Source organism: Lampetra planeri, chromosome 6 (genome assembly GCF_965212315.1).
Source record: "Lampetra planeri chromosome 6, kcLamPlan1.2.h2, whole genome shotgun sequence".
Classification (NCBI taxonomy): domain Eukaryota; kingdom Metazoa; phylum Chordata; class Hyperoartia; order Petromyzontiformes; family Petromyzontidae; genus Lampetra; species Lampetra planeri.
In genome coordinates, this window is record NC_136112.1 from 7,621,605 (window position 1) to 7,635,032 (window position 13,428).

Genomic DNA, 13,428 nt, shown 5'->3' on the forward strand with positions numbered 1-13,428 from the left:
ATGCGACCACGGGGAGAACATACGAACTCAAAATATACATGTGCCAGGGTCGGGCTCGAATCCACGACCTCCTGTATACCACGCAAGGTATTTAACATCTCGGGGAGGGGCCCAAGTTCCAGGCAATGAAACATGGAGGAAGGTGTAAAGGAGGGGGGAGGGCTTTATTTAATTCCTGGCACCATTGCCCATGCCAGCCACACTTACACCACTGACCGCCGGTACACATCCCCAAATGGCAATGCCAGCATGGGCCTTGGGTGGTGACAGCAACACGTGGAGGAACACATGATTTTTTTTTACGTCTTAGTTTTTTTTTAATGGGTTGCATTAAAACGCGATGGAGCAGTTGCAGCACAGTTGTTTGCACACCGTGGTATGAACCGGGTGACCTGAGTTCAATTCCCAGTCGTGGCTAACACCAGTGGCCGGTAATATCTTAACCAGTCCTAGACCCCTCTCCCTTCACCAACCTGCACTGGCTATCGTACAGAAGTATGGTCAAACAAAGCCCATAACCGACATGGCTATGGGGAGGCCTTCAAATATGTTTTTTATGAGTACAACATGTGATCAAAACTCGCATTGCAAACAATGATAGATTTGTGATATTAATTGATACTGATATATAGTTAAATCATAACTTCAAATTACGGCAAAACATGTTTACATTAATACCGTTTCATGTATAGCATTTCAATCCTTCCATGCCATTGTGGAATGTTAAGTTATGATTTGATATCACGTGATATCGTTTTCAAAGATACACGCTCTTGTTTTTATTAACAAAAGAGCCTTAGCGTACCATGCTGCAGAAGAGAGAATGCTAAATATAAAAAAGTAATACTCTTGTTATATCATCATCAGCCATGATCTATCTGCTGCAGGATGAAAGCCTTCCTCAACCCATTGCCATAGATTCATGACTCCATATCATTAAATATAGCGTTAAAATATGTCATTATGTTTTGTTATGTTTTATTGTTTATACGTTTAATTGAAATGCTGAAGGTTAATCATTTTAAAGTGTACATTTTAACCATAGGGTTATGAATGTGTTTGAGGCAAAGTGGGCAGCTGGTTAAAATGTAACTCGGTATTATTTAAAAGGCCAGTAACTCTGCAAGAGATAAGTTTGTTTGTGACATTCCATCTGATAATGTTTCAAACAAAAATGAGATAACAAGGACCAAAGTGCATTTTTCATGATAAGGCTGTAAATCAATCTATAATTGTCATTTTTACAACGTTTGTCTGTAGTTAAAATGTGGTTGATCCTTTTTTATAGTTTATATACTTTTCGTAATAGGATATTGTTGTTGAAATGATCGCATATGAGTAGAATATACTATTAAACTTCAATGCAAAATATGAACTGGTGTTACCTATGCTGAGAAGAAGTTAAATTAATAGGGAGGAAATATGTTTAAAATTAAATACTTATAGATTTTCGATGTTTTAGTTTGTTGCTTTTTTAGAATCAAGCTTTTATTTGAATCCACTTGTAAATGCAATAAAATATATATAATCATAAATGCTAAATTAATTTGTTCACAATTGTTTCTAGAAGCCTCAAGCATTAACGTTTGCCAAATGGGAAATACATGTTTACTAATAATGAACGTGGTTGTTTACAGGCCTCAAGCAGCGCTGGAAATTTGGGAGTACTAATTCCAGTAATTGCTGTGGTAAGTACTAACATCTAATTCTTTATTGTTAAATTATTGAAGTATATATTACTTTAATTATCTCTACGACATCATAAAGATATTTCATGGAGAAATGGAATGGGATTATCATAACGAATAATAAGATAATTTGTTACGACACTATCCTTTGCAAAGCATCATGGGAGACATTGACAGCATCTGACTCACCACAGAACACTTTTATGTCATACTCTTAGTTTTTTCGGTAAAGTCACGTAGGTAAAAAAATGAAATTAAAATGAATTTTTTACCTACGTGACTTTACCGAAAAAACTAAGAGTATGGATCCTTGCAGTCACGAAAGCTTCAAATCTAGAACTTTAATGTCAGTTTGGTCTGTATAATAAAACCCCAGATTGATTAAGTTAAATAAACATAGTACATTATTTTAATGAAATTCAAAGATGATTTTATTTCACATTTAATGCAATGCCACTGCCTAAAGGTAAATGAAATGCTTAATATACTGGATAAAAGTGAAATGGCATGGATGTGGTTTAAACTAATCCTCGCCATGCGATACCTCTTACAGCAAATGCTTAAGTGCTGCTGTCTGACATCCTGTCTTGTAACTCAAATAGCTCTTACAAAGTTCTTGTTTTATAGATTCAGCAGAGCTTTCCTTGGAAATAATGTTGTTTGGTTTGGCTCACTTGTAAAATGACATTGAAAATCCATCATGCGTTCTCTGCACTTTTTAGCCCTTACCTATACGTGCATACTTTTTTATTTATTAAACCTTGTTCAGTTCTTAGCTGGGTTGGACACCTGGCCCAAGAAAAGCACACTCATAGTGTGATGCTCGTAGACAATGAAAACAAAGGGGCGGTCAGCAACGAAGCGGTTGTGGGATGTGAGCGGCGTGAAGCCAACTGTAGTGACGGCCGCTGCTTCACTCCCCTCCTCGTCAATCTTTATGAAGCCCTGGTGCTGGAACTGGTGTCAAAAAGAAAAATGCACAGCTTAGCACCCTCTAAATGAGCGCAATATAATGTTACGTATCTTTCATGAAAGTTACATGTTTTTTTATTGTTCATTTATACCTCCGATTAGCATGGTTGGTTACGTACGGTGCGAAAGAAGTTCAACATACATATACACACACGTATGACACTGGTAAATCTAGTGCCAGATGAGAGCCTCCCCAAGCCGTGCGAGTTATGGGGGTAATTTGCTCACATTTCTCCATACTGTTCAGTGCGTGTTGGTGAGAGTGTGCAACATAGATTAGGCATAGTATAGTACATCAAAGGGTTTTGCTTTAACACCCTCGGCTCACAATGTGGTTAGTCCCACAGCAACCTATAATACCGGTTTTATGAAAGGCGGTCACCAATCTAAGCCCTATCCTGGCTCAACCATGGTTGTCATCTGAGATCTGACTAGATCAGGCACATTCCAGGTAATTTGGCCAGAAACGTACTTGGACTCATATCTGCTATTTAGGTAAGAGCACCATACCGAGCTAACTTGCACATCCTTGGCACCAGTCATCCCAGACAGGTCTGCATTGGCTTGGAACAACTCAGTCACTCCCATCTCTTTCAAGTTATTTTTGAGATCGTACTTCTGCTGCAAGTTGAATTTGGGAATGATGACATCCCGTGTTCTGCAAACAACCAAAGAAATAGTACATTGAGTACTCTGTTTGCTTTTTATAATTCCGTTTGTACATCACAGCCTGGCATCAAGGAATCATGCAGTGTTTGCAGGAAAAAAGCCAGAAAAGTACAAAGCATACATTTCATGATGATTTTTTTTCTTGGCATACATCATTTCATTGTGATTAAAGAAGAAAGGATTTTTATTGAGCCGGCACAGAATTGAAATCACTTGCTTACCTGTTAGTCATTGCTTGGAGCCACTTCTCTAGGAGATCAAAGGAAAGGGCACGTTCCAGTGTTTTGAGGCCACCCTTCAGCTTGTGTGGTACTGCCAAAATCATGCTCACATTGCCCTGGTACGCAAGCTGGAGGATATCACAGCCCAGCTCATGGTCCGTGGTAACCAAAAAGCTCGCCTTGGTTTGCATCATTTGAACCTTGACGGACTCTTTGTCGTTCAACCGAAATGACTGCATGGAGGTCTGATGTTTTGAGAACTTAATCTCCCATGGCCCTGGAAAATACAGATTTGAATAATTTTTTATGAAAAAATTTCCCAAAGTATATTTTGATGGTTAAGAAAAGTATGTGGGCTTGGGCAGCACACGTCGCTAAAAAGGATTATGGCCAGTGGTAAAGACCTATGTCGGAGTAGCATTCAAAGGAGGGAAAGAACCACGTGGCCAAGAGAACGGCCACCGTGGAGATGGAGCAATGATATCGGGATGTAATGATGCTAGATGGATGTTTGCACTGCATCTGCGAGGGATGGCGATGGCTTGCAAAAGCCTCCATCCTGCAGTCGAAGGATCGTGGCTGATGTTGATCATGATGATACATATGTATGTGGAACTTCTTTCGCGCCGTACGTAGCCAACAGTGCTAATCGGAGGTGCGGGGAAGGACAACAAACTAAACACGAAGAGTATTTAGATTTAAAGCTTTCGTAACTGCAGGGATTCATATTTTTGGTTCTTTCGGTAAAGTCACGTAGAAGGGAAATAATAAAATAATAAAAATAAAACATAATAAAATACAATTCTCACGACGTTTCGGCCACAACGAAACGTCGTGAGAATTGTATTTTATTATGTTTTATTATTTTATTATTTCCCTTCTACGTGACTTTACCGAAAGAACCAAGAAGACGAAGAGTATTGCTAGGTATTCAAATGTACACTACTGTACCTTTAAAATACACGCTGTTGATGACCAGGAATACGGTGCTCGGATCAATGTTGGTCACCGCATCGGATATTGTCCCCTTGGTGGAACTTGACACCCAGTGATTGATACGCTGCACCGTCGCAGGGTCTTTAAAGTCAACAGTGTGAGCCTCTGCAAAGTATGTCTTCCGGAGGCATTGTTGGTAGGATGGCAGCAGAGGCCACCTGCGTTGTAAATATAGGGCACTTGCCGACTTGAGCGTGTAGCCAAAGTTGTGGCGGAAAAGGCGGTGATTCAGTCGGTGAAAGAGCTTGTGCACGGTCGAAATGTTGTACTTGGAGCTAGAATTTACCAGGCTCTGTAAACAAAAACAAATGAACAACATACAGATGTATTTCTTATTAAAAAATTTGATCTTTTTATATAAAAAAATGGTATATTAGTGATGAGTACGCTCGCACGGCTGAGGCTCTGGCTGACGTTGAATCTTAATCTAATTGCCATTGTGTTATGCCATCCAATATCTGGTGGTATATAAATCCCTGAGTCAATGAGATGCTAATATTAAGATAAAATATCAATAATGTACATCGAGGTGATTCAGCCGGTGAAAGAGCTTGTGCACGGTCGAAATGTTGTACTTGGAGCTAGAATTTACCAGGCTCTGTAAACAAAAACAAATCAACAACATACAGATGTATTTCTTATTAAAAAATGTGATCTTTTTATATTTAAAAAATTGTATATTAGTGATGTGTACGCTGTCACGGCTGAGGCTCTGGCTGACGTTAAATCTTAATCTAATTGCCATTGTGTTATGCCACCCAATATCTGGGGGTATATAAATCTCTGAGTAAATGAGATACTAATATTAAGATAAAATATCAATAATGTACATCGAGTCATGTAAAATAAATAGTATCTCTGGTATGCTGTAGAAACTCGTGTAAGCTCTCGAATGGACTGCTTGTGCAAGCTTATGTTTAAATCTTGCCTCATGTCACTAAAATCTATTGTTATTGTTCATTTTGTTGAACGTCGTCATTGATGTGTAGCCTTCACCAATGTTCTGGGTAACATTTCACTTTACCTCGAACCCTAAGGCTCTGTAGATTTCTTCATGTGTGCCTCCATTTGCTCCGAGCGATATCATGCCCAAGGTAGAAGAGATGCCCAGAGGAGCCAGAAGGAGGTTCTCCCCAGGTGGAGTGGACTCGCTTACGGATCGGTACAGATTGAATGCGAAGTCGCTGTTGACAATGGAGAGTCGCTGGATTCGCGTTTTCCCCTGGAATCTTCTCAGGAATAACTTTTTATTGAATGATGCATCCACTAGCTGTGGGATATTAAGTAAGACTTCAGAGATGTTCACATATTAGCACGGTTGGCTACATACAGTGCGAAATAACTTCAACATGCGTGCATATATATTCTCGGGTCTTTTGGTAAAGTCACGTAGATAGGTTCACATGCATACAAATATTTCCCTTACGACAATTTAGGACGTGGGAACCTATACGCATAGACAGTTCTGGGTATGCAACTGTTAATTGTGTTCTCTAAAGGCTAGGAAACTGAAATATTATGCAAATATAGTCCAGTGTATGCTTTTAACTTTTAAAAAAATATGTTTCACTTTGAACCCCCAAATGTTACAGGAGGTTGATTGGTTTCACTCAACTAAAGTTATTAAAATGCTTCAAGTCTCATACTAAGCACTTAGACGAATATGGTGCTCATCACTGAACCAATTAATAACGACTCCCATCACGTGTGACGATGCCAATAGAAAATGGGTATGTAATTATAAAGTTTTACTCGCTGGTAAATCAGGGAACTTTTTTTTATTAAAAGTCTCCATTATTAAATATTTGCCAATTTTGTATAAAAAATATATAGTCAAATTGAAACATTTTATGTTATCCAAATGTAAATAGTTGTAAATTAATAATGTGGATTAACTGCCGCTTTTTTATGAAAATGAATTGGTGTGGCAGATTTTTTTCATCATTCATACATTTCCTAGATGGTTAACTATTCTTTGAATTAATTTAGTGCTGCAGTGGGAAGCGTGCATCATCATAAAGTGTCTATCGACATACGTCTTTAATTTGAGTACTAAAACTCAACGTGAAATGTAATATATCTTCAAACCAACTTTTTCTGCATTAACTGTCACGCCGGTGGAGCCATCTTCATTTATGTCATCGATTTCGTCTGGGTAGTCCTCATCTTCATTCAGCAGCTTGTCAAAATCGATGTAGTCTTCAATAGAATCCTCATCTGTGAAACCATTGAGGTCCAAAGCTAGTGTGTCATCCATATAGGAATCTGAGGGATTGTTTGGGTACCTGCAATGTAATATTATGCCAACGCACTTAGACAAAAGCCCATCACAACATCACTTGGAATGCAACGGCTCTATTACATGTCGGAAGTGAAACAGGATTAATCTCGTTTTGTGCTTGGATTTGTGACCGCCATGCATTAAACAATTGTTATAGACTGCTACAGGGGCTGCATTGTTAGCCAGAGGGCAGTGCAGCAAAATATGTTGTTGTACTATACTATGTTCCAATGTAAGTGCTCCCTGCTTTCACCAACTTAGTGACCAGCTTGGTGAAATTTGGTCAAATAACCCACATGGCATGGAAATGCCCTCATCTGCAGTCGATTGCAGAAGAGCTATTTATGTACATTTACTACGACGTGGGCTGTCAAGAGTGTTTAAGTAAAAAAAAACATGCTTTTGATCATATAATATAATTCAGTATAATTGCAATTTTTTCTCTCTAGGTTTAGCGGTACCCTCTGTGCCAACTCATAACTAGGATCAAGTATACAGGAAGGCAACCATATACACAGGTTTATCGATTTGCTTACTACTTTTGGTTCTCGAGTTAAATGCGGAATCACAGACAAACAATTGTTTTTCAATCCATCAATAGTTGTATGATAATAAAGTTGCACACATTTCAATATATCAATATATCAATATTAGTTGATCATCATTTTAAAAAACAGTGTTATTTAGCTATCCGTCAATGCTTGTCTCTCGTGAGAAGTCACAAACAACAAATCACTTTTTTGCTGATTACTTTTTAGGGGTAATGTGCATCATTTTACTATGATAGTTCTCAGGTTATAAGGAGAATAACACACAACGAATCAAAAGTTATATGAGCTGTGTATCTTAGCAAGATGGACACATTTTATTTTAAGTGTACATTTCACATGGTAGAGCAAATGGATAAGAATAAAGCAGTGGCCGGCATTCTTCGGCAATTACTTTTGCAGCCAGTTAGTTTTGTCTTGAGATGTATAGATGTGTTAAATACTTTAGTAATTTTATTAAAAAAAAAACACACATTTGTGTAAATACAATAGTCATTCTAAAAAAGCAGTGTTTTATTAACAGATCACATTTAGGATACTTCTCCGATGTTTCTATTGTTGTGATCACCATTATTGCCTTTGTTTTACACAGCTCTTTTAACATCAAAACAACTGACCTTGAAAAAGATAGCTGTGCATCTTTGTTGACATCAACAGCTGTCTTGGTTTGGTCTTGTCCCTCAACCCATTGTAAGAAGCTCAAAGCAAATATGAGCCCATACAGAAACATGGTGGCAGGGCTTCCTTGTTTGGTTTGAAATTTCTATACTGAGCAAAACATTATATATAGCACAACATTTAGGAGTCGTGATACAATCACATTCATGTATTAATATTCGTATTATATTTCATAATCACATCCAGAAATGCATCACTGAGTAAAAATAATTCTTCAGGATTGTCCTGCATTTTTGAATCTTTGACAAATTCTATGTTTTTGAGTCTTTTGTGTGGTAAGAAACTGGAGTGTACGAAGAGAAACCGCACGCTTATTTATGAGGTGATACTACAGAAAAGGTCCACACAGACCGGTTCCGAAGCGGCAGTCACAAATCTGCGTGATCCACTGAGTTGCCTCCAAACGGCAGGAACACAGACACGTGCACTGCCATGCCCAACAAATGAGTGCAGTGGCAGATTGCAATTATAACAAAAAATATATATCGCTTACGTATTTTGTTATCGTACATATTTTACAAACCTGTCCCATATATGTTGAACTACATACATAGTACGAATATTTTAAAGTTACATTTTTGTACAGCGTTGAAATAGCTTAAGTTGTTAACGCAAAAAAAAACCTGTTGTCATTTGTTTAAACTGCCAAATCTGGTTCGGGCTTTGCCTTGTTTCAACAAATGTTGCTGGAAAACATTCCCCAGAAATGTATTAAACACAACCTCCCTGGTAATTTATTATTCAGTCGTGTTTATGTTACTACGTACTTTGTACGTTTAGTCACTACCATATATCAAATTACAAATGAATAGTGGGCCGTGTTAAAATGCTAGTTTAAATATACGGTTGCGTTGGAAGTACGATTTTGAAATATTGTAATAAATGAAATATTCTCACCGTATCAATACTTGGAAACATCCGTAGAGGCAGCAGCCTCTGTCATTGCAGACAGGTACAACATAATAAATACCGTCACTAGATGTGTGGGCGCCTTTCCTTCAGTTTTTCAGATGATGCACAAATATTTGTCACTGCAGATATGACATTTTGTACCAGGGTCAGCACTTTTTTTTCACAATACCAGCCCGTATGTATCATCGGTCAGCTTTAAAATATGTTTTATGTATTCGGCTAAGATGCACATATTTACATAGTTTTATAGTGATGGTGTTATGGAATTGTGTATGTTTTGTATTTCATCAAGAGCAGTAAGTTAACCTTATCCGGTTTTGCAGTTGGAGAAACATACTTGACATTTATGAGTAAATTTGCAATTACATGTATTTCTGGTGATCTAATTTATTAAAAAGCATATTTGAACTTTCATGCATTTAGGTCGATAGGTTAATATGTTGCAGTCAGTGAATATATTTATTAGATGTATATGGATGCGTTGATTCATTGATTTGTGTGTTTTTATGCCTTTATACTTGGAGAGAATGGCTTTTTTTCGATTTGTATATGTTCTATGTAATGGGTTCATTTCACCCCCGAAACCACGAGTGACTGTTTCACTGACCAGGAAATGTAAAAATGAAAGTCGAAGTTTTTCACTCAAACGAGAGCACTCGAGGGCATCACAATCCTCTGCCATGGATGCCACCAAACACCACAGTTGTTTCTCTCTGCTAAATACCATAATTGTTGCAAAGTCCATAGTTTATTTCGAAAGTCAGCTATTACAGTATCCTACCACTGTATCTGGCTTAAATAAATATATATGGCAAACATATTTTGATAGCTTGCTCAAACAAATGCTGTTATGAAACACAAGTCAAAACAGCTAATAGACCTATGAACTGTTACCCACAATGCATTATGAGTTTTATATCTGCTAGGCTTTTGCTTGCACTTAATTTCCTATCTGAGGAAACTACTGTCCTCTATCCGATACCACCTTTTGTAATCTCCTCTTCCTGACTACATCTACAATAATTTATTGTGTTGTATATGTAATCCAAACCTAAGTGCTCAGCCCCAGTGCCTTAAACTGCCAACATCTATGGTGCCTGCTTCAAAAATGTAGCTATAAAATCTTAATCATCGACTCCTAGTCTGTCAGTTTCAAATGACCTATTATCATCCGTGAGTGCTGTCTATCCAATTCTTGATTTTTGTGAATATGTGGTGAAGAACAATATTGAACAAAGTTGGCAACAAAGTATATGTCTGATCAACACCAGTCTTCTTTCAGTTGTGCATGTTCTTAAGTGCCCTCTTGCCTTACAATTAGTGTTATAACAACATAGAAGTTCCCCTGAACTTTTGCTACAAACAAAATCACGTACTTGCTTAAAGTCCACGAAACAAACCAAGGATATTGCATTTCATCTCAGCTCTTTTCTTTCACCTGCCTGACTAAATATTGCATTGCTACAACACATATTCTTGGTTCTGTCGGTAAAGTCACGTAGATAGAAAATAAAACATTTATTTTAAATTTGAATTTTATTTTTTATCTACGTGACTTTACCGAAAGAACCAATAATACGAATTCCTGCAGTCACGAAAGTTTAAAGTAAAAATTTGCTCCAACACCTTTCTGCTGTAAATTCACCCTGGTTTTCCCATAAGCACATTTATATTTGCTTATTTGTTCTGCTCCACAAAACTCTGTTAAGCACCTTTCCTCGTATTCTCAGTAAACATATCCCTTGTCTATCATCCTTCTTATGTAATAGTATTATAGTGGCCTATTTCCAATCCTGAGGAAACTGTTTCTGCATGCTTTACTGCATGTAGCCTCTCGAGCGTATGTTGGTCCCCTCCTCATTTAACCATGCAGTAGTTCCTTCTGCCTTCGAAGGTTTAATCTCAATAATCTTATCTCTAAGGTTACTTATTTATCCTTTTCTTGAGCATTGCCTGCCTTTTGTAAATTACTTTTCTTCTCTTGCTTGATGCTTGCTCGGTGATTGAGAGACTCGTGACACACTTAAACCTTATTACCACAAGATAAATTCTACACCTGCTTTGTGTTGCCCATCCTTTATCACACTGCCTACGGATGTACAGTCATACCTCGGGATACGACCGCTTTGGAATACGTCGAATTTGGTATACGTCGTGTCTTGACGAAAAAAAATGTCTTGGGATACGACGTCTTGCTTGGAATACGACGCGCTTGCTAGAACTTGTATGGGTCGGGATGAGTCACCGCGTTCCCGCGTAGACCCCGTTCACGACTGAAACAAAGCGCCTGTCCTCAGTCTGCCTGTACAGTAGTTTTAATGGAAGGGGACTTTCCTTCCAAAAAATAGCATCTCCTCCTCCTCCCCTTCCTCACCACCATCCTCGTATTCTATCAACTCCTCTCAGCACGGTAAAGTGATGTTAAATTGTATATTTTTTTAAATGCATTTTTATTTATGTATGCATTTTAGTAATACGTGTCTAAATTATTTTATACAACCCCATTAATGTATAATATGCCATATAAAATATAATTTATACTCTGGAACGGATTATTTCCTTTCCCTTTATTTCTTGTGGGAAAAATTAGTTTGGTGTCCGTCATTTTCGGTATAAGTCATACCTTCTGGAACGAATTAACGACGTATACCGAGGTACCACTGTAATTGTCTATCACCACCTCACGTGAATCTATATCGCCTTACAGACTCCCAAACAAAAGCCTTGTGCATATTTGCTTTACTCACTTCATCAAAGGTGCATATGTGGCCAAACCTCATTATTGTCTGTGTCGTACTGTTTTAAACCATGTCTTATCAACTATGGGGCAATGGTTTTATGCTTCTCATTTTATAGCCACCTGTGACTTGAGTGGACTGCAGATACTTGTTGATCTTGTCTGTCTGAGCTTGCCTGGAAAATATGTTTAGAAGCCATGATGTGTTGCTTGGTTTCAGGTCGAGTACGGAGCACCAGCTACTCATTTTCCAGTGTATGTGGATGCTATTTTGATTACTGGGTTCCCATCTGTAATTGGCAATGCTATTATCAAATAGGGATCCCTTTTGTGGTTGTCATTAGCTTATGTATAGTAGGCCTATGTTCTTTTGGTGATGCCATCATTACCACTGCGCTATTGGGGATGCCATTGGCGACTGGAGACTCATCTATAACATTGGTAGTTATTACACCAGGGATCCCATATCCTTAAACCAAAACCCCTTTAGCCACTACTTTCACACAATGCCTGTACATGATGCTGCCCATCTCCAGTGGATTTTAGGAACCTCCAGTGGTGGACACTCGACATTTATATGGTGGAGTCGGCTATCAATCTTTATTCACTTCTCACAAAAGTGCTCAGGGCTGAGTTGACTCCTGATCTTGATTTTAACTCACAACCTCATAGGGAGCTGCCTGCTGTTATCTATGTATGTTGAACGTCTTTCGCACTGTACATAGCCAACCGTGCTAATTGGAGGTACGAGGAAAGGACGACAAACTTAATATAAAAAGCAGTTCTAAAGAAACAGCTTCAGTGGCTTTCTAATATCGGAAGAAAGAGCATTACAGATGGCCGCAGAAGCGTATCTGAAAGCGCGCGATGCAGTGACCATCTTTGTTCGATGGCTAGCCAAAAGCCGCTGCGAGGGTGGTAGTGTCTGCTTCTTAATGCGGTTAAGGAGGGAATTCAGATGGTATGTTAACGAAACACAAATTTTGAATTGGATAAACATTGGCGATGTAACATCGGAAGTTAATGAAAGTCTGAGTGGAGTGTTGTCAGACATTTTTTTGTGATTTCCTGAAATGCATATGCTTTTGAAGACCAACAAAAGCATACGTTACAATTACTTTACTTCGGACATTATGATAAATAGTAGATTTTTTTCCTTAAATTACAGTTAACATTATTATGGACACAAGCTTTTGGAATGCTTCTTTTTTATATCTTCTTTGCTGGAGACGTTTTCACATAGACTTGAGAATAAATTAAACTTTTTATCTTAATGGGATTAAATTAAACGTGTTTAAAGTGCATTATTGTCCCATGGTTTATATGCATTTTCTGCGTAGTAATTTTATGACTGCGTTGGAAAAATCACTTGAATACTAGTTATTAGTTTATATTCCCAGTAGTTTATTGCACTTGGAATCAAATCCAGATTTTCGTACACTTGTCCCCGGGTATTTTAAAGTTAAAGTAGAGAGTCTGTCCTATAATCATATGCTTACTCTTTGTTTTTTTCGGTAAAGTCACATAGGTTAAAAAAGAAAAAAAGAAATTAAATTGTGATTTAATTGAATTTAATTGTTTTCTTTTTTTATTGTTGTTGACGATTTTTTTGAATCTGGTACATTTGTGTGTGAGCGAACAGATTTAATTAAATTTATTTGTTTTCTTAACCTATGTGACTTTACTGAAAAAAAACAAGGAGCATGGATCCTTGCAGTCACGAAAA

The 13,428-nt window shown here is 37.8% G+C and overlaps 2 protein-coding genes across 4 annotated transcripts in view; one reads left to right on the plus strand and one right to left on the minus strand.

The window, feature by feature from the left end:
- Positions 1–13,428, plus strand: part of LOC144719476 (phosphatidylinositol 4-kinase alpha-like) — a 67,889-nt gene that overhangs the window by 15,722 nt on the left and 38,739 nt on the right. Inside the window, exon 20 of the mRNA XM_078595427.1 lies at positions 1,638–1,688. Within this exon, the coding sequence (XP_078451553.1) occupies positions 1,638–1,688 (51 nt within the window). The remainder of the gene's footprint in view (positions 1–1,637; positions 1,689–13,428) is intronic.
- On the minus strand, positions 146–9,102 carry LOC144719474 (heparin cofactor 2-like). 3 transcript variants are annotated; one of them, XM_078595421.1, is made up of 8 exons: positions 8,951–9,102; positions 7,993–8,138; positions 6,639–6,831; positions 5,571–5,816; positions 4,502–4,838; positions 3,551–3,827; positions 3,171–3,318; positions 146–2,645 (listed from the first exon to the last, which is right to left on the minus strand). In XM_078595421.1, the coding sequence occupies exons 1-8, from the start codon at positions 8,969–8,971 to the stop codon at positions 2,454–2,456; spliced, it is 1,560 nt and encodes a 519-aa protein (XP_078451547.1). In that variant the 5' UTR covers positions 8,972–9,102; the 3' UTR covers positions 146–2,453. The 3 variants fall into 3 exon arrangements, with proteins under 3 accessions (XP_078451547.1, XP_078451548.1, XP_078451549.1); XM_078595422.1 differs by having other exon boundaries at positions 7,993–8,143; positions 8,951–9,099; XM_078595423.1 differs by lacking the exon at positions 8,951–9,102 and having other exon boundaries at positions 6,639–6,763; positions 7,993–8,131.

Bases quoted from the DNA above. Each gene is read 5' to 3' on its own strand.
- LOC144719474 (XM_078595421.1), bottom strand. From the start codon at position 8,971: ATGTTTCCAAGTATTGATACG. The intron at 5,817-6,638 runs GTTGGTTTGAAG...AATATCCCACAG, and splicing joins TGACAGTTAATGCAGAAAAA to CTAGTGGATGCATCATTCAA. The intron at 3,319-3,550 runs GTAAGCAAGTGA...GGTTGTTTGCAG, and splicing joins CTCCAAGCAATGACTAACAG to AACACGGGATGTCATCATTC.